This window comes from Mastigoproctus giganteus, chromosome 3 (assembly GCF_048544385.1).
Source record: "Mastigoproctus giganteus isolate SK-2022 chromosome 3, ASM4854438v1, whole genome shotgun sequence".
In the NCBI taxonomy this organism is placed as follows: Eukaryota; Metazoa; Arthropoda; class Arachnida; order Uropygi; family Thelyphonidae; genus Mastigoproctus; species Mastigoproctus giganteus.
The window spans coordinates 123,309,269-123,334,901 of record NC_143577.1 but is presented as its reverse complement, the minus strand read 5'-3'; the positions used below and the strand labels follow the sequence as shown (position 1 = coordinate 123,334,901).

Below are 25,633 nucleotides of genomic sequence, written 5' to 3'. Positions count from 1 at the left end.
CTTCTAATCTCTCTTGGCACAAGCACATTACAAATATTGCTTCCTCCGCATCTAAAAAACTTGGTTTTCTCTTTTGCTCTCGGCGTTACTTTTCTTCCAAACAGCTGCTCACTCTGTATAAATCGCAAATCCACCCTGCCATGGAATATTGTTCCTACATCTGGGGTGGTGCCCCCAAAACCTCTCTGAGGCTTCTTGATTCCATTCAGAAGAGGGCAGTTAGGTTAATTAATGATTCATCTCTAACAGAGTCTCTCCACTCGCTCTCTCATAGACGTACTGTTTCTGCTGCATGCCTCTTCTACAGATACTTCCATGGGCACTGTTCTTCTGAATTGGCTTCTATCATTCCCACTCTCTCTTTCAAAACGGTCCGAACATATGCCGCCACCAGCCAACATCCATTTACTGTCCAACTTCAAACTCACAGAACCAACTTTTGATCTTCCTCATTTATTCATTCAACTGCCGTTTTCTGGAACAACTTTCCTTCATACGTATTTCCTAAAGTCTGAAAATTACAGTCTATAGATTTTCGTCTCCGCAACCTCCAACCCAAGCACGGTACTAAGTACTATAGGTTCTAATACCTCTTGTGTTTGGGTTTTCATACATAAAATAAAAAAAAAAAAATCTGGGCAAGAGACAGAATGCCATTAATATTGAGCTTGCTCAAACCATTCAAGGCATTCTACACCTTAATCAGATCACCTCGCAGGTGCCTAGTCTCCAAACACTGTAATTTGCAAATCTTAAGCATTTCTTCCATTCACTAATCTTGTTGCCCTTCTCTGTACTCATTCCAGCAGCTCTACATCCTTCCTAAAATTAGCATTAGCATTAGTAGAGGCATTTGATGCAAGAAAGCAAGCTTATGCAGCATCAGCCAAAAAAAAAAAAAAATAAATAAATAAATAAAAAAATAACCAATTCCACATCACCGCTCTGTTCATTCAAAATACCTGTCCAGCTGAACCTTAAACTTATTTAGGCTATCAACTTCCACGACAAGGGATGGAAATCTATTCCACCAACCAACCACCCGCTGGCTAATGGCAAATTTCCTCACGCCTATCCTACATCTGTCTTTTCTCAATTTGAATTTATGCCCTCTCAGGTGATTATTCTGAGCAAGAGGAAGAATCCCATCACCATTGGGCATGCTCAAACCATTCAAGGCTTTATACACCTCTATCAGATCACCTCGCTGGTGCCTACTCCCCAGACATTGTAATTTGCAAAACTTAAGCCTTTCTTCATAAGAGCACCCCTTTGTTCCATTCACCAATGTTGTTGCGATTCTCTGTACTCGTACCAGCATCTCTACATCCTTCTTGAAATGAGGCCTCCAGACCTGTATACAGTACTCAAGGTGTGGCCTGACCATTGCCTTATACATGGGAATAATCACCTCCTTATCCCTGCTAGAAAAATTCATATATATCATCGACAATACCCCATGAGCTACTCATGCAGCCCGTCTGCACTGCTCAGAAAACTTCATATCTGCCTGCAAAACTACCCCCAGGTACCTTTCATTCTCTACCACTGTCAGTGTAGTACCACAGAGTTGATACGTTGCTCTGGGGTTGCTGTTTCCCCATATGTAGTACTTTACATTGGTCAATGTTAAACTTCATTTGCCACCTCTCAGCCCATCTGTTCAACCTTTCCAGATCCTGTTGCAGTAGCATAGTGTCAGTAATGTCCTTGACAACCCTGCCAACCTTCGTATCGTCTGTAAACTTGGACATTAAGCTGGATATGCCACCACCAATATCATTTATAAATACAGAAAACAATAATGGACCCAATACTGAACCCCGAGGGACTCCACTATTAACATTAGTCCATGATGAGCAGTGTCCATTAATTACCACTCTCTGTCTTCTGCCACTCAACCATCCCTTTATCCATAGCAACAATTTGCCTCCAATGCCACACTGCTCCAATTTGTGCAGCAGTCTTCCAGGTGCAACCGTATCAAAAGCCTTTCTAAGATCCAAGTATATAATATCAAAGTTATTCCCTGCATCCAGTTCTTTTGTGACTGCATCAGAGTATCCAATCAAATTGGTCAGGCAAGACTTCCCCTTAACAAAACCATGCTGTGTCTGAGCTATAACTGAAGTATTGTCTACGGGATCCTGAAGTGCTTCTTTAACCAGTGCCTTCATCAATTTTTGCAGGAAGAGAAGTTAAACTCACAGGTCTATAATTACTTGTGTCGGCCTTTGATCCTCCTTTGTGAATTGGGATTACACTTGCATATCTCCAGTCTGTGGGTACCTCCCCTGAGTCCAAGGAAGCTCTCATAATTATGGCTAAGGGTTTGCTTACTTCCTTTGCTACCTCCTTTAATATAACTGGATAAATCCCATCCACCCCAGGTGCCTTTCTTGTATTTATCTTCAACAATTTCTCCTCCACTTTACTCTCAGTTATTACAACATGCTCTTGCTTACTGCCAGAGTTGAATACACTTTTGGCATTCCCCTCGCTGAATAACTCCTCATGTGTGAATGTCGATGCAAAATATTCATTCAGTTTGTTAGCTACCTGAGCAGGATCATCAACAGTTGACCCATCGATATCAAGTGGACCAATCTGATTCATCCCCTTCCTTCTAGAGTTTACATAAGTAAAGAACTCTTTGCTGTTTTTCTTTGCATCCCTTGCCAAAGATTTCTCGTAATCTGCCTTCGCCTGCCTAACCTCCTTAGTAACTTTGTTACAGATCAACTTGTATCTATCATAGGCTTCTGTGTCACGTGTTAATTTGTATGTATCCCATGCATTTTTCCTTTCTGCCATATGACTCATTAGTTCATCTGACATCCACTTAGGCCTAAACCTTGAACAATATTTCTTAGTTGGTATGTAAAACCTAGTAGCTTCCAAGATAAGTTCTTTGAATGCTTCCCATTTTGAATTTGCTGTTGGTAACATCATCAGTTGGTCCCACTGTATAGAATTTAAATACTGTCCCAGTCCATCGTAGTCGCCTTTTCGAAAGTAATAACCCTTCCCTTTACCCCTAATGATAGTTACCTCTTTGAGTAAATCCCACTTCAGCACACTGTGATCACTGCCACTTAGTGGTTCATTTACCTGTAGATTCTTAATGCATGAAGAATCACTACTGATAATCAAATCAAGAGTATTACTCCCTCTAATTGCCTCCTGAACATGCTGATGTAGAAAACAATCATCCAATAAATCCACAAAAGCCTTGCTAGTGTGTGAGAGACCAGCCCCCAAATTCCAGTCAATAATCTGGAAAATTAAAATCCCCCATTATAAGACTCTCTGATTTACTGGCCCACTCTATTTCCCCGTACAGTTTCTTATTATACTCATCAGAGTCATTAGGCCTATAGCACACTCCTGCTCTGAATTTTGATCTCCCAATGCTTATGTAACACCAAACTGACTCGACCCTGCACTGTCCAGCAATGTCGACTGGCTTCACTTCCTTGGATTTTATGTATTTCTGAACTAATAGCATAACCCCTCCTCCCTTCCTATCCTGTCTATCCTTTGTGTAGACACCACGTGTGACACCACATCTCTGAAATCCCCACAAGATCTGCCTTTGATGTTTTGAGCAATACCTCAAATTCATCAAATTTATTTACTAAACTCCTAGCATTGGTGTACACGCAAGTATACATGCACCTGTTCTTTTTCTTAGCTACCCTAACACAACCTATGTGTTTATTTGTACCCAAATGATTCCCAGCAGTCTCTGAAATATCCTGCATCTTATTTTCCAGGCTGCGACTCATTCCAATAGAAAGCAGTGCAAGAATCACTTTCACCTCTGACACTGGCTACTGTTAATCTATTAGTCCTTGTATCCCCCCAATCTAGCAGTTTTCCGTCCCACTTAACACTGCCTCGATAGCATCAGCAAACATTCTTGCACCCTTTCTATTTAAGTGTATCCCCTCCCTGTAGAAGCAGTCTCTCCTGTTAACAAAATGAAGCCTCCAGAACTGTATACAGTACTCAAGGTGTGGCCTGACCATTGCCTTATACAAGGGGATATTCATGTATATCATCGAAAAGACACCATGAGCTACTCTTTCAGACCTTCTGCACTGCTCAGAAAACTTGATATCTGACTGCACAATTACCCACAGGTACGTTTCATTCTCTACCACCTTGAGTGTAGTACCACACAGTTGATATTTTACTCTGGGGTTACTGCTATCCATATGCAATACTTTACATTTGTCAATGTTAAATTTCAGTTTCCACTTCTCAGCCCATCTGCTCAACATTTCTAGATCCTGTTGCAGTAGCATACTGTCATTAGTGTAATTAACAACCTTGGCAACCTATGTATTATGTGCAAACTTAGACATTAAGGCTGATATACCTTCATCGATATCATTAATAAATACAGAAAATAACAATGGACCCAACAATGAACCTGGGGGAATCCACTAATAACATTAGTCCACGAAGAGCAGTGTCCATTGATTAACACTCTCTCTATCCTTCTGCTCAACCATCCATTTATCCATAGCAGCATTTTGCCCTGAATGCCATACTGCTCCAATTTGTACAGTAGTCTTCCATATACAACAGTATCAAAAGCTTACCTAAGATCCAAGTATATGATATCAAAATTATTTTTTGCCTCCAGTTCCTTTGTGACCACATAAATAGTAGTAGTAATGGCATGTGATGCAAGAAAGCATGTGTATAAGCTTATACATCATCAGCCAAAAAAAAAAAAAAAAAAAATTACAACACAATCCCCTCTAATTATTTGTCCAGTTCCTCCTTAAATTTATTTAACCTATCAACTTCCACAATGTCAGATGGAAGTTTGTTCCAGCAATTAACCACCTGCTGGCTAAATGCAAATTTCCGCACATCTATTCTACATCTGTCCTTCCTCAATTTCAAATTATGCTCCTTTAGGTTCGAAATCTGAACAATTGGAAGAATCCCATCAGAATTTAGCATGCTCAACCCATTCAAGTACCCAATCAAATTGGTCAGACAAGACATCCCCTTAACAAACCTATTCCATGTCCAAACTTTAACCAAAGTGTTGTCTAAATGATCCTGCAGCTCTTTTTTAACCAGTGCCTCCATTAATTTCCCCAAAACAAAAGTTAAAATAACAGGTCTGTAACTTTGATCCTCCTTTGTGAATTGGAGTGACATTTTCACATCTCCAGTCCATGGGTACCTTCCCTGACTCCAAGAAAGCTCTCATAATTATGGCCAAATGTTTGCTTCCTTCGTTTGCTGCCTCCTTTAAAACAACTGGATAAATCCCATCAACCCCAGGTACGTTCTTCTTCAACAATTCCTCCTCGAATTTGCTCCAGTTACGAAAAAATCATTTAACTCACTACCATAGTTTAATACAACTCTGGCATTCCCCTCCCTGAATAATACCTCACATGTAAATGTAGATGCAAAATACTCAGTCAGTTTGTTGGCTACCTGAGCACGATCATCAATAGTTGAACCATCGATATCAAGTGGACCAATTTGATTCATCCCTTCCTTCTAGAGTTTATATAAGTAAAGAACTCTTTGCATACTTTGTCAAAGGGTGCCTCCGTAGCCAGGTGGGCAGGAGCAGCAGCGCATTGCACATGCTTCTTGATTAGACTGGGGTTCAAGCCTGTGACCAACGAATACGGAGGATGTGGAAAGGTTAGGGAATGACCACCACATATCCCTGGAGCAATCTGGCCTTAGATGCTAATGCTCCTAAAAACCAAATAACAACAACAACTTTGACAAAGATTTCTCATAATCTGACTTTGCCTGCCTAACCTCCTTTGTGACTTGATTACAGAACAGCTTATATCTTTCATATGCTTCTGTGTCAGCTGTTAATTTATATGGATTCATTGCATTCTTCTTCTCTGCCACATGTCTCCTTAGTTCATCTGACATCCATTTAGACCTAAAACTTCAACAATATTTCTTAGTTGGTATGCAAAGCCTAGTAGCTTCCTAGATTAATTCTTTGAATTCTTCACATTTTGAATTTGCTGTTGGTAACATCAACAGTTTGTTCCACTGTACAGACTTTAAAAACTGTCTCAGACCTCCATAGTCACCTTTAGGGAAGCAAAAACCCTTACCTTTAATCGTGATAATAATTAACTCTTTGAGTAAATTCCTCATCAGCACACAGCAATCACTGCCACCTAGTGGATCCTTTCTCTGCAGATTCTTAATGCATGAAGAATCACTACTGATAATCAAATCAAAAGAATTACTCCCTCTGGTTGCCTCCCAAACATGCTGCTGTAGAAAACAATCATCCAATAAATCCACAAAAGCCTTGGTAGTGTGCAAACGACCAACTCACAAGTACTAGTCAGTATCTAGGAAATTAAAATCCCCCTTTATAAGAGAATCTGATTTACTATCGCACTTTATTTCTCTGTACAATTGTTCATTATACTCATCAGAGTCGTTAGGCTTATAGCACACTCCCACTCTCAATTTTGCTTTTCCAGTGCTTATGTCACACCATACTGACTCAACATTGCACTGTCCACCCATGTCCACTGGATGCACTTCCTTAGATTTTATGTTTCTTGACTAATAGTAATCTCTCCTCTTTTCCTATCGTGTCTATCCTTCTGTACTATCTATCCTCAAATTCCAATCCTGAATTCCTTATATCTGTGTGATATCATGTCTCTGATACTCCAACAATATCTGCGTTTGATGTTTTGACCAGCACCTCAAATTCATCAAATTTATTTACCAAACTCCTAGAATTGGTGTACATGCAAGTATACATGCACCTGTTCTTATTCTTAGCTATCCTAACGCATCCCATGTATTTACTTGTTCCGCAGTGATTCCCAGCAATCTCTGAAATCCCCGGCATCTTGTTTCCCAGGCTGCTGCTCATTCCAATAGAATCAGTGCAAACCCCTTCTGAACCTCTTCATCTGAACCCCTTCTGGTCTGCATCAGGGCATGTTATTTTGGAATATATTACAAGATAAATTGCTATTTGTTTATGTTATTTTGAATTCCAGTCAAATCTAAATGTAAACGTAATTATTATTAATAATGCCCATATGGTGTAAGGAAGCCTAAGGCTTATGCTGCACCAGCAAAAAAAAAAAAAAAAACCCTTCCCATTTACACCCACCCATTCACTCCAAAAGTTTGTCTAGTTCTGACTTGAATTTATTTAAGCTGTCAACTTCCACGACAGATGGAAGCTTGTACAGCAATCAACCACTCGCAGTCTAAAGGCAAATTTCTGTATATCTATTCTGCAACTGTTTTTTTTCTAAATTTGAATTTATGTCCCCTCAAGTGCATAATGTGAGCAAGAGGAAGAATTCCATCGGAATTGAGCTTGCTCAAAAATTTCAAAGCCTTGTACACCTCAATCAGATCACTATACAGGTGCTCAGTCTCCAGATGCTGCAATTTGCAGCATTCAGGCCTTTCTTGGTAAGAGCACCTCTTTGTTCCCCCGCCAAACTCATTGCTCGTCACTGTACTCATCCCAGTAGCTCTACATCCTTCCTAAGATAAGTCTTCCAAACCTGCATGTAGTACTCAAGGCCTGGCCTGACCACTGCCTTATACAAAGGGATAATCACCTCCTTATCCATACTAGCAAAATTCCTATATTTCCCTGACAAGACCTGCGAGCTGCTCTGGCAGACACTCTGCACTACTCCAAAAACTTCATATCTTTGTGCGCAATTATCCCCAGGACATTTTCATTCTCCAGAACGCTGTGTGTAGTACCATATATTTGGCACTTTACTTTGGGGTTACTGCTACCCATATGCATTACTTTGCATTTGTCAATATTAAACTTCAGTTGCCACTTCTCAGCCCATTTGCCCAACTCATCTAGATCTTGTTGCAGCAGCATACTGTCATTAACAATCCTGCCAATCTTTGTATCAGCTGCAAACTTGGACAATAAGACTGATAAACCTTCATCAATATCACTGATAAATATAGAAAACAACAATGGATCCCAACACCAAACCCTACGGGAATCCATTAATAACAGTAGTCCACAAGGAGCAGTGTCCATTGATTACAACTCTCTGTCTTCTCCCATTCAACCATCCTTTTATACATAGCAGCAACTTTAACCTTAATGCCATACTGCTCCAATTCGTACAGCAGTCTTTTATGTGCAACAGTATCAAAAGCTTTCCTGAAATCCAAGTATATAATATCAAGGTTATTTTTTGCAATCATTTCCTTTAGACTACATTGTAATATCCAATCAAATTGATCAGACAAGATCTCCCCTTAAAAAAGCCATGCTCTGTCTGAACTTTAACTGCAGTCTTGTCTCGATGATCCTGCAACTCCATGTCTCCATTATTTTCCCCGAAACAGAAGTTAAACTAATAGGTCTGTACTTACTCGTGTTACTAGAGATGTGCAAATGTATCCCCAATGTCCATCCGCCCAAAGGGGGATGGACATTGGGGATACATTTGCACATCTCTAATCTGTGTTGACCTACCCTGAATCCAAGGATGCTCTCATAATTATGGCTAAGGGTTTGCTTACTTCCTTTGCTGCCTCCCTTAATATAACTGAATAGATCACATCAATCCCAGGTGCCTTTCTTACGTTTTAACTTCAACAATTTATCCTCCACTTTCCACTCAGTTATCACAAAATCATTTAGCTATCTGTTAGAATTTGATAAACCTGTAGCCTCATCTTCCCTACAGAAATTCTCATGTGTGAATGTAGATGCAAAATACTCACTCAATTTATCAGCTACCTGAGCAGGATCATCAACAGTCAAACCATCGATATCAAGTCAACCAATCTGATTCAAACTCTTCCTTCTACAGTTTACATAAGTAAAGTCTTTGCTGTGTTTCTTTACATCCTTTGTCAAAGATTTCTCATAGTCTGCTTCACTTACAATAACCTCCTTTGTGACTTGATTACAGAATCAGGTTAAAATCCCCCATTATAAGACATTCTGATTTAGTCTGCTTCACTTACAATAACCTCCTTTGTGACTTGATTACAGACTAGATTATAACTACATCAGACATTCATTTAGGCCTAAACCTTGAACAGTATTTCTTAATTGTTAAGAAAAGCCTAGTAGCTTTCACGGTTAATTCTTTGAATGCTTCCTTTTAGAATTTGCTATTGGCAACACCATCTGTTGATCCCACTGTATATAATTTAAAAACTGTTTGAAGCCACTAGAATCACCTTTACGAAAGAAAAAACCCTTACCTTTACCTCTCATTGTTGCCACAACTTGAAGTAAATCTGACATCAGCTCACTGTGATCACTACCAACTAGTGGTTCCTTTACTTTATTTTAACTTGCTGCTGTAGAAAACAGTCATTGAACAAATACACAAAAGTGTTGATACTGTGAGGCTGTCCAACCCACAAGTTCCAGTCAAAACCTGGAAAGTTAAAATCCCCCATTATAAGACATTCTGATTTACTGGCCTACTCTATTTCTCTGTACAGTTGTTCATTATACTCATCAGAGTCATTAGGCCTATAACAGACTTTTACTTTCATTTTTGTTTTCCCAGTGCTTATGACACACCTAACTGAGTGAATGTTGCACAGTCCACCTATGTCAACTGGATGCACTTCCTTAGATTTATGTGTTTCTTAACTAACAGCATAACCCCTCCCGGTGCCGCCGTAGCCAGGTGGGCAGTCGCAGCAGTGCGTAACACACACTTCTTGATTAGACTGGGGTTCGAGCCCATGACCACTAAATACGGAGGATGTGGAAAGATCAGGAAATTACCACCGCATATCCTCGGGGCAATATAGCCTTAGTTGCCTAATGATCCTAAAAACCAAATAACAAACATAATCCCTCCTCCTTTCCTATCCTTTCTGTACATATTGCACTCCCTAAATTTCAATTCTGCACTGCTTATATAAGTGTGACCCCATGTGGACGATATCCTAACAATATCCACCTCTGATGTCTTTACCAGCACTTTAAATTCATCAAATTTATTTACTATACTCCTAGCACTGGAGTACATGCAAGTATATGCTCCTGTTGTTACTCTTACTCACCCTAACACAGCCCATGTATTTATTTGTTCCATGATGATGCACAGCAGTTCTTGAAATCCCCAGCACCTTGCTTTCCAGGCTGTTGCTCATTCCAATAGAAGCAGTGCAAGAATCATTTTCACATCTGCCTGTAGCTATTGTTAATTTATTAGTCTGTGTACCTCCTCCCTGAAGCTAGAAACTTTCTGATCCCCCTAACACTGACTCAATAGAATCATCAAATATTCTTACATTAAGTGTATCCCATCCCTTTAGAAGTAGTCTCTTCTGTTAACAAGCAGAGACCACGCTGAGAAAAATTCTACAAATGAGTTTTGCATAATCGACTGACAGGGCTATCATGATGCACTCCCTCCGATCTTGTCTTGGCAGAATTGCAGACATATTCCAATTTAACTGTAATGCACAACTTTTTTTCTACATTGACCTGTACTTCTTAAGTAAGTCTGCAGATCTCCTACCCTTTGTCATTAGTATCAACATGTACAACAATATCACCTTTTGTTTTCTTAAAGAGATATCTGCTCCTTAATTCTATGAAGTCTTGCCTGACCAATTTGATTGGATACTATGATGCAGTCACAAAAGAACTGGATGCAGGGAATAACTTTGATATTATATACTTGGAAAGGCTTTTGATACTGTTGCACATGGAAGACTGCTGCACAAGGAGCAGTGTGGCATTGGACGCAAATTGCTGCTATGGATAAAGGGGTGGTGGGGGGGGAGAAGACAGAGAGTGGTAATCAATGGACACTGCTCATCATGGACTAATGTGATTAGTGGAGTCCCTCAGGGTTCAGTATTGGGTCCATTATTGTTTTCTGTATTTATAAATGATATTGATGATGGTATATCAAGCTTAATGTCCAAGTTTGCAGATGATACGAAGGTTGGCAGGGTTGTCAAGGACACTACTGACACTATGCTACTGCAACAGGATCTGGAAAGGTTGAGCAGATGGGCTGAGAGGTGGCAAATGAAGTTTAACATTGATAAATGTAAAGTACTACATATGGGAAACGGCAACCCCAGAGCAACGTATCAACTCTGTGGTACTACACTGACAGTGGCAGAGAATGAAAGGGACATGAGGGTGGTTGTGCAGGCAGATATGAAGTTTTCTGAGAGTGCAGACGGGCTGCAAGAGTAGCTCATGGTGTATTGTCGATGATATATAGGAATTTTTCTAGCAGGGATAAGGAGGTGATTATTCCCTTGTATAAGGCAATGGTCAGGCCACACCTAGAGTACTGTATACAGGTCTGGAGGCCTCATTTCAAGAAGGATGTAGAGATGCTGGAACAAGTACAGAGAAGGGCAACAAGATTGGTGATGGAACAAAGGGGGTGCTCTTATGAAGAAAGGCTTAAGTTTTGCAAATTACAGTGTCTGGAGACTAGGCACCAGTGAGGTGATCTGATAGAGGTGTATAAAGCCTTGAATGGTTTGAGCATGCTCAATGCTGATGGGATTCTTCCTCTTGCTCAGAATAATCACCTGAGAGGGCATAAATTCAAATTGAGGAAAGACAGATGTAGGATAGACATGAGGAAATTTGCCTTTATCCAGTGGGTGGTTGGTTGGTGGAACAGACTTCCATCCCTTATCGTGGAGGTTGATAGCCTGAATAAGTTTAAGGCTCAGCTGGACCGGTATTTCAAACGAACAAAGGAGTGAAGTGGAAGTGGTTATTTTTTATTTATTTATTTATTTTGGCTGATGCTGCATAAGCTTGCTTTCTTGCATAAAATGCCTCTGCTAATGCTAATAAGAGGCTCACATCTGGTGAGTATGGGCTTGGCACACCCAGGGTCCTGAGCTGGATATCATCGTTCTTCTCTTTTTTGGTGATTCCTTTCTACTTCTGACTCTCTCTCTCTCTCAGTCACTCAGAATAACCTGAAATTTTTTTTTTTTTTTAGCTGGTGCAGCATAAGCCTCAGGCTTCCTTGCATCATATAGCTAATGATAATAATAATAATAATATGAACTTTGGCCGCTGGGAGACATACCCCTGGTCCTATTCAATTTCAGCATACAATAGTCCTGAAACATTTTTTGATGATGTCACTAAAGGTATTATTTATACATATTATCCAATATAGTATAAGAATTAAGAGCTGATTGGTAACATGATGCTCTTCATGGCAGTATAACTTGTGTGTGTCATTCTGATAGTTTTCCCTGAATTCTCTTCCCCACTAATATTCTAATTCTAAAAATAATCTTAAAGACTGACACTAATTACTTATATACTTTAAACTACAAGAAAATAATTTATCACTTGAAAGTGATCAAGGCAAAGGTATTGTAACATATCATTGAATAATAAATGATTTTATCAGTCATTATAGGTACCCTAGGGGCTCACATCTGGTGAATATGGGCTTGGCACACCCAGGGCGCTGAGATGGATATCATCATTCTTCTTTTTCTTAGTGATTCCCCCCCCCCTCTCTCTCTCTCTCTCTCTCTCTCTCTCTCTCGGTGTAATTCAGATTTTTTTTTTTTTTTTTTGGCTGGTGCAGCATAAGCCTCATGCTTCCTTGCATGCTTCCTAATAATAATAATAATAATAAAATAATAATAATATCCATGAAGAATTAACTCATTCAAAGTCTTGATTAAAAATAAAAATGTTTATTTTGCTATTATATATTTATTCAAGTTCTATACTTTTAAATCTGGTAAAACATTATGTTCAACAGAAATAAAAAATAAAAAATAAATGAAAGACAATTTTTTATTTTATTTTTTTTTTTTTATTTGTTGTATTTAGAAAAAAGAGCCAGCAGCTCTGGCATTCCATAAATGAAGCAACATCAAAGCTGGGTCATCTGAGAAATGAATGACAACAGCTGTGGCACCAGTCACAAACCATGCACGCATCTGTATTTAAACATGGGCAATGAGTGATCTTGTAAATTCTATGGAATACCATTAAAACATTCTTTATTGTTATTAATGGTTTCTCTCATTTATTTTTGTTCAATACTTTGTATTTGAATTTTGTAAATTATAATTAAAATGTCTAATAGATGCCATCCTTCTTCTTTCTCATACATAAGTGAAACACATTTAAACTGAAAAAAAAAGAGATGGATGGTTGTAGGATAGATATGTGGAAATTAAATTTGCTTTCATCCAATTAATCAGTGGAACAAATGTCCATCTGGCACTGTGGAAGTGGGTAGTTTGAATAAATTTTTGTGATTACTTTGTTATTTGTGTTATTTTGTGATTTTTTGATTAATTTGGTGTATTTATTCTTTACTCGGCCTTGTAAAAGTATCGGTAAGGGTTTCCACGTGTTCGTAGCTACCGTTAGTAACTTTCCCGCCATTGTGATACCGTAGGTTATATACCGTAATAGATAGCGTTAGTTGAACTTCGTTAGCAGTTAAATTGTACGTTTAAATAAATACATATAACGACTTAGATTACCAACGTAATATAATTAATAACATAACATAATTAATTAATAAATTAATAGAATCATGACTCAGACCAGAGCAGCAAAGCAAAAGGCTCACGCTAATGGAAGTGCTGTGGCTCAGAGCAGAACTGAGGGGGGCAGTTGTCCTCTGACTCACAGCCTTATAAAATACACTGTTTGCTTGAGGTTTGCAGAGCAATCGGGTACGGGACATGATACTGCCAAGGGGGATGTCTTTGTGTGTGCGCGATGCAAGGAGTGTATCGATATCAGGCAACAACTCGGCGTTCTTGTGGGCCTATATGAGAGCTTGAAGGACAGGGTGGATGCCCTCGAAGAAACTAAATTGAGGGGCCCATCAAGCTCTCAGCTGCCCACATCAACGCCAGAGCTTGCACTTGGGCATCGCGTGACACAGAGACAACCCCTAAGGCAGAATGCGCTGGTCCCGAAGGAACTAGTAGTTGTTGGTGACTCTATTGTCAGGGAAACGGGGAACATGCTTTGTAAAAAAGATAGGTGGAACAGGACCAGGGTATGTCTGCCAGGGGCAAAGGTTGATGACGTTGTAGAGCGAATATCATCTTTTAAGGGCACAAAAGGTGATATAGTTGTACACGTTGGCACTAATAATATTAAGAGTAGGAGACCGGCAGAATTACTTAACAAGTACAGGTCACTGTTGAACAAAAGCCGAGAATTAGGGTTGAATTTGAAAGTGTCTGCAATTCTGCCCAGACACGATAGGAGGGAGTATATGATGAGAGCCTTGTCGATCAATTCGGCCCTGGAAAGATTGTTCAAGGCTCAAGGGGTAGAATTTTTTTCAGCCTGGACTGTACTTGTTAACAGGAGAGATTGCTTCTACAGGGATGGGATACACTTAAATAGAAAGGGTGCAAGAATATTTGCTGATGCTATCGAGGCAGTGTTAGGTGGGTCGGAAAACTGCTAGCTTGTGGGGAAACAAAGACCAATAGATTGACAGTAGCCACTGGCAGAGGTGAAAGAGATTCTTGCACTGCTTCTATTAGAATGAGCAGAAGCCTGAAAAACAAGATGCATGGTATTTCAGAGACTGCTGGGAGCCATTGCGGTACAAGTAAACACATGGGTTGTGTTAGGGTAGCTAAGAATAGAAACAGGTGCAGGTATACTTGCGTGTACACCAATGCTAGGAGTTTAGTAAATAAATTTGATGAATTTGAGGTATTGCTCAAAACATCGAAGACAGATATTGTTGGGATATCAGAGACGTGGTGTCACACAGATATAAGGGATGCAGAACTCCAATTTGAGGAGTACAACGTCTACAGAAAGGATAGACAGGATACGAAGGGGGGGGGGGGGTTATGCTATTAGTTAAGAAACACATAAAAACCAAGGAAGTGAAGCCAGTCGACATCGCTGGACAGTGCAGTGTGGAGTCAGTTTGGTGTGACATAAACATTGGGAGATCAAAATTGAGAGTAGGAGTGTGCTATAGGCCTAATGACTCTGATGAGTATAATAAGGAACTGTACAGGGAAATAGAGTGGGCCAGTAAATCAGAGTGTCTTATAATGGGAGATTTTAATTTCCCAGATATTGACTGGAATTTGGGGGCTGGTTACTCACACACTAGCAGGGCTTTTGTGGATTTATTGGATGATTGTTTTCTACATCAGCATGTTCGGGAGGCAACTAGAGAGAGAGTAATACTCTTGATTTGATTATCAGCAGTGATTCTTCATGCATTAAGAATCTGCAGATAAATGAACCACTAGGTGGCAGTGATCACAGTGTGCTGAAGTGGGATTTACTCAAAGAGGTAACTACCATTAGGGGTAAAGGGAAGGGTTATTGCTTTCGTAAAGGCGACTACGATGGACTGAGACAGTATTTAAATTCTATACAGTGGGACCAACTGATGATGTTACCAACAGCAAATTCAAAATGGGAAGCATTCAAAGAACTTATCTTGGAAGCTACTAGGCTTTACATACCAACTAAGAAATATTGTTCAAGGTTTAGGCCAAAATGGATGTCAGATGAACTAATGAGGCATATGGCAGAGAAGAAAAATGCAAGGGATACATACAAATTAACACATGACACAGAAGCCTATGATAGATACAAGTTGATATGCAACCAAGTTACAAAGGAGGTTAGGCAGATTACGAGAAATCCTTGGCAAGGGATGCAAAGAAAAACAGCAAAGAGTTCTTTACTTATGTAAACTCTAGAAGGAAGGGGATGAATCAGATTGGTCCACTCGATATTGATGGGTCAAGTGTTGATGATCCTGCTCAGGTAGCCAACAAACTAAATGAATATTTTGCATCGACATTCACACATGAGGAGTTATTCAGCGAGGGGAATGCCAGAGGTGTATTCAACTCTAGCAGTAAGCTACAGAATCTTGAAATAACTGGGAGTAAAGTGGAGGAGAAACTGTTGAACATAAACACAAGAAAGGCACCTGGGGTGGATGGGATCTAAATAATCTATCCAGTTATATTAAAGGAGGCAGCAAAGGAAGTAAGCAAACCCTTAGCCATAATTATGAGATCTTCTTTGGACTCAGGGGAGGTACCCATAGACTGGAAATGTGCAAATGTGACCCCAATTCACAAAGGAGGATCAAAGGCTGACACAAGTAATTATAGACCTGTGAGCTTAACTTCTGTTCCAGGAAAATTAATGGAGGCACTGGTTAAAGAAGCACTGCAGGATCATTTAGACAAGACTTCAGTTATAGCTCAGACACAGCATGGTTTTGTTAAGGGGAAGTCTTGCCTGACCAACTTGATTGGATACTATGATGCAGTCACAAAAGAACTGGATGCAGGGAATAACTTTGATATTATATACTTGGATCTTAGAAAGGCTTTTGATACTGTTGCACATGGAAGACTGCTACACAAATTGGAGCAGTGTGACATTGGAGGCAAATTGCTGCTATGGATAAAGGGGTGGTTGAGGGGGAGAAGACAGAGAGTGGTAATCAATGGACACTGCTCATCGTGGACTGATGTTATTAGTGGAGTCCCTCAGGGCTCGGTGTTGGGTCCATTATTGTTTTCTGTATTTATAAATTTTCTGTATTTATAAATGATATTGATGATGGTATATCGGGCTTAATGTCCAAGTTTGCAGACGATACAAAGGTTGGCAGGGTTGTCAAGGACACTACTGACACTATGCTGCTGCTGCAACAGGATCTGGAAAGGTTGAGCAGATGGGCTGATAGGTGGCAAATGAAGTTTAACATTGACAAATGTGAAGTACTACACATGGGAAACAGCAACCCCAGAGCAACGTATCAACTCTGTGGTACTACACTGATAGTGGTAGAGAATGAAAGGAACTTGGGGGTGGTTGTGCAGGCAGATATGAAGTTCTCTGAACAGTGCAGATGGGCTGCAAGAGTAGCTCATGGAGTATTGTCAATGATATACAGGAATTTTTCCAGCAGGGATAAGGAGGTGATTATTCCATTGTATAAGGCGATGGTCAGGCCACACCTAGAGTACTGTATACAGGTCTGGAGGCCTCATTTCAAGAAGGATGTAGAGCTGCTGGAACGAGTACAGAGAAGGGCAACAAGATTAGTGAATGGAACAAAGGGGTGCTCTTATGAAAAAAGGCTTCAGTTTTGCAAATTACAGTGTCTGGAGACTAGGCACCAGGGAGGTGATCTGATAGAGGTGTATAAAGCCTTGAATGGTTTAAGCATGCTCAATGCTGATGGGATTCTTCCTCTAGCTCAGAAAAATCACCTGAGAGGGCATAAATTCAAATTGAGGAAAGACAGATGTAGGATAGACGTGAGGAAATTTGCCTTTAGCCAGCGGGTGGTTGGTTGGTGGAACAGACTTCCATCCCTTGTGGTGGAGGTTGATAGCCTAAATAAGTTTAAGGCTCAGCTGGACAGGTATTTTGAACGAACAGAGGGGTGAAGTGGAAGTGGGTTTTTTTTTTTTTTTTTTTGGCTGATGCTGCACAAGCTTGCTTTCTTGCATCAAATGCCTCTACTAATGCTAATACTAATGCTAAATTTAAGGAAGCATTAGACAATTTATTACAGGACAGGCTTTGGATAAATATGCCTCTATTAATAAGTAATCAGGTTAGTAGGAAGTGTGAATGGTGATATTTCTGTAAGAAAATTAATAATAGCAGGAAGTTAGATAAGGTTTCATTTATTCAATAAGATGATAAAGAATTGATTTGATGCATCTCATTTAATATGTGGATTATTTACATAATTACCTCAATTGTACAAAAAAAAAATATAATGATGATGATGATATAGTAGTAATAGTAGTATTGGCATGTAATGCAAGAAAGCAAGTGTATGAGCTTATGCAGCATCGGATAAAAAAAAAAAAAAAAAAATCACACCATTCCCTTCAAATGCCTGTCCAGTTCCTCCTTAAATTTATTTAACCTATCAACTTCCACAATGACAGATGAAAGTTTGTTCCAGCAATTAAACACCCGTTGGCTAAAGGCAAATTTCTGCACATCTATTCTACATCTGTCTTTTCTTAATTTGAGTTTATGCCCCCTTAGGTTCGTAATCTGAACAAGTGGAGGGATCCCAACAGAATTCAGCATGCTGAACCCATTCAAGGCCTTATACACCTCAATCAGATCACCATGCAGGTGCCTAGTCTCCAGCCACTGCAATTTGCAGAACTTAAACCTCTCTTGGTAAGAGGATCCCTTCATTCCCCTCACCAATCTTGTTGCCCTTCTCTGTACATGCTCAAGCAAATCTACATCCTTCCAAAAATGAGACCTCCAGACCTGTATACAGTACTCAAGGCATGGCCTGACCATTGTCTTATACACAGGGACAATCACACACAGAAAAATTCCTGTATATCATTGACAAGACACCATGAGCTACTATTGCAGACCGTCTGCACTGCTCAGAAAACTTCATATCTGCCTGCACAATTACCCACAGGTCCTTTTCATTCTCTACCACTGTCAGTGTAGTACCACACAGTTGACCACACAGTTGATACATTACTCTGGGCTTACTGCTTCCCATATGTAGTACTTTACATTTGTCAATGTTAAACTTCATTTGCCACCACTCAGCCCATCTGCTCAACTTTTCTAGATCCTGTTGCAGTAGCACACTACCATTGCTGTCATTAACAACCCTGCCAACCTTTTGTATTATCTGCAAACTTCGACACTAAGCCTGATATACCTTCATCAATATCATTGATAAAAATACAAAACAACAGTGCACCCAACACCGAACCCTGTGGGACTTGACTAATAACATTAGTTCACGAAGAGCAGAACCCACTGATTACCACCTTGTGTCTTCTCCCACTCAACCACCATTCTTTTATTCATTGTAGCAACTTATCCTTAATACCATTCTGCTCCAATTTGTACAATAGTCTTCTGTGCGCAACAGTGTCAAAAGTTTTTCTGAAATTCAAATATATGATATCAAAATTATTGTTTGCATCCAGTTCCTTTGTAAGCACATCATAATATCCTATCAAATTTGGCAGACAAGACTTTCCCTTAACAAACCCATGCTGTGTCTGAATTATTGCTGCAGTCTTGTCTAGATGATCCTGCAATGCATCTTTAACCAGTGACTCCAATATTTTATCCAGAACAGAAGTTAAACTAACTCGTCTGTAATTACTCGTGTCACCCTTCGATCCCTCTTTGTGAATTGGGGATACATTTGCACATCTCCAGTCTGAGGGGATCTCCCCTGGGTCCAAGGATGCTCTCATAATTATGGCTAAGGGTTTGCTTAGTTGCCTTGCTACCTCCTTAAATATAACTGGATAGATCCCACCCACCCCGAGGTGCTTTTCTTATGTTTAATTTCAACAATTTCTCCTCCACTTTGCGCTCAGTTATTACAAAATCATTAAGCACCCTGCTAAAATTTGATAACCTTCTGCCATTTTCAAACCTTAATAAATCCACATGTGTGAATGTAAATGCAAAATACTCATTCAGTTTGTTTGCTATCTGAGCAGGATCATCAACAGACGAACCATCGATATTAAGTGGACCAATTAGATTCATCCCCTTCCTTTTAGAGTTTATATGAGTAAAGAAATCCTTGCTGTTTTTCTTAGCATCCTTTGCCAAAGATTTCTCGTAATCTGCCTTCCCCTGGTTAACCTCCTTTGTGACCTGATTACAGACTAGCTTATATTTGCCATAGGCTTCTGAGTCGCTTGATAATTTATATGCATCCCATGCATTTTTCTTCTTTGTCACGAGTCTCTTTAGTTCATTTGATAACCATTTAGGCTTAAACCTTGAACAATATTATAGTACATGTCACCTGAAATGTACTATATATATATATATATATATATATTGTTATAGGGTGTTATAGGTATTTTGTTATATATTATTATACTATATAGGATGATATTGCTGTACATGTTGGCACTAATGATATTAATAGTAGGAGACCGGTGGAATTTCTTAACAAGTACAGGTCAATGTTGAAAAAAAGCCATGAGTTAGGGGTTAATTTGAAAGTGTCTGCAATTCTGCCCAGACACGATAGCAGGGAGTATATGATGAAAGCCTTGTCGATCAATTTGGCCCTGAAGAGATTGCGCAAGGATCAAGGGTAGAATTTTTCTCAGCCTGGTCTGTGCTTGTTAACAGGAGAGACCGCTTATACAGGGATAGGATACTCTTAAATAGAAAGGGTGTAAGAATATTTGCTGACGCTATCAAGGCAGAATTAGGTGGGTCGGAAGACTGCTATCTTGGGAGGATACATGGACTAATAAATTAACAGCAGCCGCTGGCAGAGGTGAAAGTGATTCTTGCACTGCTTCTATTGAAATGCAATTGAACAGCAGCCTGGAAAGCAAGTCAAATGGGGATTTCCACGACTGCTGGGAATTACAGGGAAACAAGTAAATACATGAGCTGTGTTAGGGTATCTAAGAGTAGAAACAGGTACCTGTATACTTGCACATACACCAATGCTAGGAGTATAGTTAATAAATTTGATGAGCTTGAAGTGCCAGTCAAGCCATCAAAGACATATATTGTTGGGATATAAGAGACGTGGTGTCACACAGACATAAGCAGTACGGAATTGGAATTTGAGGAGTGCAATGTGTACAGAAAGGAGAGACAGGACAGAAAGGGAGGAAGGGTTATGCGGTTAGTTAAGAAACACATAAAACCTAAGTAAGTGCATCCAATTGATGTGGATGGACAATGCAATGTTGAGTCTGTTTGGTGTGAGATAAGCACTGGGAAAGGAAAAATGACAGTAGGTGCTTGTTATAGGCCAAATGAATCTGATGAGTATAATGAGCAATTGTGCAAAGAAATAGAGTGGGCCAGTAAATCAGATTGTCTTATAATGGGGGATTTTAATTTCCCAGAGATTGACTGGAATTTGTGGGTTGGTCACTCACACACTAGCAAGGCTTTTGTGGATTTATTGGATGATTGTTTTCTACAGCAGTATGTTTGGGGGGCAACTTGAGGGAGTAATACTCTTGATCTGATTATCAGTAGTGATTTTTCATGCATTACGAATCTGCAGATAAAGAAACCACTAGGTGGCATTCATTGATCACAGTGTGCTGAAGTGGGATGCAATCAAAGAGGTAACTACCATCAGGGGTAGAGGGAATGGTTTTTGCTTTCGTAAAGGCGACTACGATAGTCTGAGACAGTATTTAAATTCTATACAGTGGGACCAACTGACGATGTTACCAACAGCAAATTCAAAATGGGAAGCATTCAAAGAACTTATCTTGGAAGCTACTAGGCTTTACATACCAACTAAGAAATATTGTTCAAGATTTAGGCCTAAATGGATGTCAGATGAACTAATGAGACATGTGGCAGAGAAAAAAAATGCATGGGATACATATAAATTAACAGGTGACACAGAAGCTTTTGACAGATATAAACTGGTCTGTAACCAAGTCACAAAGGATGTCAGGCAGGCAAAGGCAGCTTACAAGAAATCTGTGGCAAAGGATGCAAAGAAAAACAGCAAAGAGTTCTTTGATAATGTAAACTCTAGAAGGAAGGGGATGAATCCGATTAGTCCACTTGATATCGACGGTTCAATTGTTGATGATCCCCAGAGCAACGTATCAACTCTGTGGTACTACACTGACAGTGGTAGAGAATGAAAGGGACTTGGGGGTGATTGTGCAGGCAGATATGAAGTTCTCTGAGCAGTGCAGACGGGCTGCAAGAGTAGCTCATGGAGTATTGTCAATGATATACAGGAATTTTTCCAGCAGGGATAAGGAGGTGATTATTCCATTGTATAAGGCAATGGTCAGGCCACACCTAGAGTACTGTATAGAGGTCTGGAGGCCTCATTTCAAGAAGGATGTAGAGCTGCTGGAACGAGTACAGAGAAGGGCAACAAGATAAGTGAATGGAACAAAGGGGTGCTCTTACGAAGAAAGGCTTAAGTTTTGCAAATTACAGTGTCTGGAGACTAGGCACCAGCGAGGTGATCTGATAGAGATGTATAAAGCCTTGAATGGTTTAAGCCTGCTCAATGCTGATGGGATTCTTCCTCTAGCTCAGAAAAATCACCTGAGAGGGCATAAATTCAAATTGAGGAAAGACAGATGTAGGATAAACGTGCGGAAATTTGCCTTTAGCCAGCGGGTGGTTGGTTGGTGGAACAGACTGCCATCCCTTGTGGTGGAGGTTGATAGCCTAAATAAGTTTAAGTCTCAGCTGGACAGGTATTTTGAACGAACAGAGGGGTCAAGTGGAAGTGGGTTTTTTTTTTTTTTTTTTTGGCTGATGCTGCATAAGCTTGCTTTCTTGCATCAAATGCCTCTACTAATGCTAATGCTAATGCTCCTGCTCAGGTATCTAACAAACTAAATGAATATTTTGCTTGACATTCACACATGAGGAGTTTTTCAGGGAGGGGAATGCCAGACGTGTATTAATTTACTCTCAGTTAAAAAAAAGGAAAGGCACCTGGGGTGGATGGAATCTATTCAGTTATATTAAAGGAGGTGGCAAGGGAAGTAAGCAAACCCTTAGCCATAATTTTGAGGGCTTCCTTGATCTCAGTGAGTTTTCCATGGAATAGAGATGTGCAAATGTGACCCCAATTCACAATGGAGGATCAGGGGGAGACAGAGGTAATTACAGACCTGTTAGTTTAACATCCAGGGAAATTAATGGAAGCTCTGGTTAAAAAAGCATTGCAGGATCATCTAGACAAGACTTCAGTTATATCTCACACACAATATGGATTTATTAAGGGGTAGTCTTTTCTGACCAATTTGATTGGATACTATGATGTAGTAACAAAGGAACTGGATGCAAAGAATATTTTTGATATTATATATTTAGATCTTAGAAAGGCTTTAGATACCGTTGCACATGGATGACTGCTGCACAAATTGGAGCAGTGTAGCATTGGAGGCAAACTGCTGCTATGGATAAAGGGATGGTTGAGAGGGAGAAGACAGAGAGTGGTAATCACTGCTCTTCGTGGACTAATGTTATTAGTGGAGTCCCCCAGGGTTCAGTGTTCGGTCCATTGTTGTTTTCTATATTCATCAATGATATTGATGATGGCATATCAGGGTTAATGTCGAAATTTGCAGACAATACAAAAGTTGGTAGGGTTGTTAATGACACTAATGATAATATGCTGCTGCAGCAGGATATAGAAAAGTTGAGCACATAGGCTGAGAGGTGGCAACTGAGGTTTAACATTGACAAATGTAAAGTACTGCATATGGGAAGCAGTATCCACAGAGTAACGTATCAACTGTGTGGTACTACACTGACAGTGGCATAGAGTGAAAAAGGCCTGGGAGTAATTGTGCAGGCAGATATGATGTTTTTTGGGCAGTGCAGACGGTCTGCAAGAGTAGCTCATGGTGTCTTGTCAATGATATACAGGAAGTTTTCTAGCAGGGATAATGAGGTGATTATTCCATTGTATAAACCAATGGTTAGGCCTCACCTGCAGTACTGTATACAGGTCTGGAGGCCTCATTTTAAGAAGGATGTAGAGCTATTGGAAAGAGTACAGAGAAGGGCAACAAGATTAGTGAATGGAACAAAGGGTTGCTCTTATGAAGAAAAGCTTAAGGTTTGCAAATTGCAGTGTCTGGGGACTAGGCACCTTCGAGGTGAACTGATTGAGGTGTATAAATCTTGAATGGTTTGAGCATTCTCAATGCTGGTGGGTTCTTCCTCTTGCTCAGAATAATCACCTGAGAGGGCATAAATTCAAATTGAGGAAAGACAGTTGTAAATTAGATGTGCAGAAGTTTGCCTTTAGCCAGTGGGTGGTTGATTGCTGGAACAAAGTTCCTTCTGTCATTGTGGAAGTTGATAGGTTAAACAGATTCAAGGCATAACTGGACAAACAGTTGGAGCTAGTGGATAGGTGAAATGAGAAGGGCCTGTGTGGGTTTTTTTTTTTTGGCTGATGCTATATAAGCGTGCTTTCTTGTATTGTGTGCCCTTGGTAATGCTAATGCTATAACAAAAATTAATTCCTAAAGATAAAAGATCAATCAGAAATAAATATACAGAAATCAAAACAGATATTTTTAATATGATAATATTTCTAAAACTTTTACCTATACATCACAAAAATTCTTTTTTTTTTTTTTAAGGAAAATATGTCAAAGCAAGAAAATGAAATTTACCAGAACTGCAAATCTCATGTCTGTAATATTATGGCAAGGACAATCCAAATATTTCTTATTATTTTGTGAAACACTTATATCCTGCCACCAGAGACCTTCAGAGCTGATGCCATACCTAGGAAAGAATTTTTAATTTCATATGAGGATAAAAAAAAAAATAATATCCCCACCTACCAATCCACACTCGTGCACACACACACACAGTTTTATTCCATTTAATTCATCTTTTCTGCTGATTTCATTTTTTTAAAATCCCTACAAGGCATTTAGCCCTAATAATTCATTGCCCTAAAATGAATAATTCTGATTCCAAAATAAAAAAATAATAATAAAAAATGCAGTTTCATTGAGCAAGCAGAATTACTGATGTTGGCAGTTAAACAGAGTGGATGTGGAGCATGGAGCAGTTAGAAAAAAAATAATAAATAAATAAAACCCACGCAGTTTCATTGAGGAAGCAGGATTACTGAAATTAGCTGAGTGGATGTGGGGCGGTTAGCTGTGAAATATTACATTTAAGAACAGCGAAGGAAGATTTGATTAAGTAATTTGTAGACAATTTTTTTTAGTTCAATAGTAAAAAATTATTCTTTGGCACTTAAGTTTTATTTTGAAAGCTGTTTTAAATGTATTACTTATATTTTGTAGTATAGCATGATTTGAATAGTACTGCATATTGCAAATATGCTGTACTATTGCAAATTTGCAATATGCTCATTAAATTTAGTAAAATAAAGCTCATTAAAAAACTCATTAAATAAATTATTCTAAATTGAGTTTTTCACTTATAAACACATATTTTTGCATCTAGTTTGCACTATAAACACTTATTTTTATTTTTTATTTTTCTATTTTAATTTTATTTCCACTATACTTCTTAATTCACCTTAATTTATTTTGCTATAAAGCATACACTGCGTTGGGACTACCGTTTCCATATTTTGTGAGAGTTATACTACTTTACCCCTCTTTTGATCTCACTCGGTTTTATTCTTAAATTTGTTTATTCTCCACAGGTATGGACTGCAAATGTATAGAAACACAGTCCTTGATACATGTTCAGGTGTAGTCCCCTAATGAAGTACCTGATCATGTATACATTTTTACTTTTAGCTAAAATCAGATTTGAATTTTATATTTGCTCTACCCCTTTTTTGGACATATAACCAAAATTACCCATAGGCATCTGATGCTGGCTATCACTCCTTATTTTAATTTAATCGTTCTTTGCTTTACAGTTACCTACTCTCTAATTGGCTTTTCAATTCGGCCTATAATTTTGTTTAATTCATTATAACAAACAGGATTTTCACATTCTTTTTCACGCCTACAATACTTCCTTTTTCTGCTTATTAGTAGTAACTAATAACATTTTGTGTAATTTACGCTTCTATCTTCACTTTTTTTTTTTTTTTTTTTAATTCCTATTAATTCCGCCTTGCATATATAA

General features: G+C 39.2%; 1 protein-coding gene across 1 annotated transcript in view; it reads right to left on the bottom strand.

The window, feature by feature from the left end:
- The window catches only part of LOC150088255 (intermembrane lipid transfer protein VPS13A-like), a 3,009,916-nt gene that overhangs the window by 1,004,623 nt on the left and 1,979,660 nt on the right, over positions 1 to 25,633 (bottom strand). Inside the window, exon 52 of the mRNA XM_090370087.1 lies at positions 24,184 to 24,298. Within this exon, the coding sequence (XP_090226213.1) occupies positions 24,184 to 24,298 (115 nt within the window). The remainder of the gene's footprint in view (positions 1 to 24,183; positions 24,299 to 25,633) is intronic.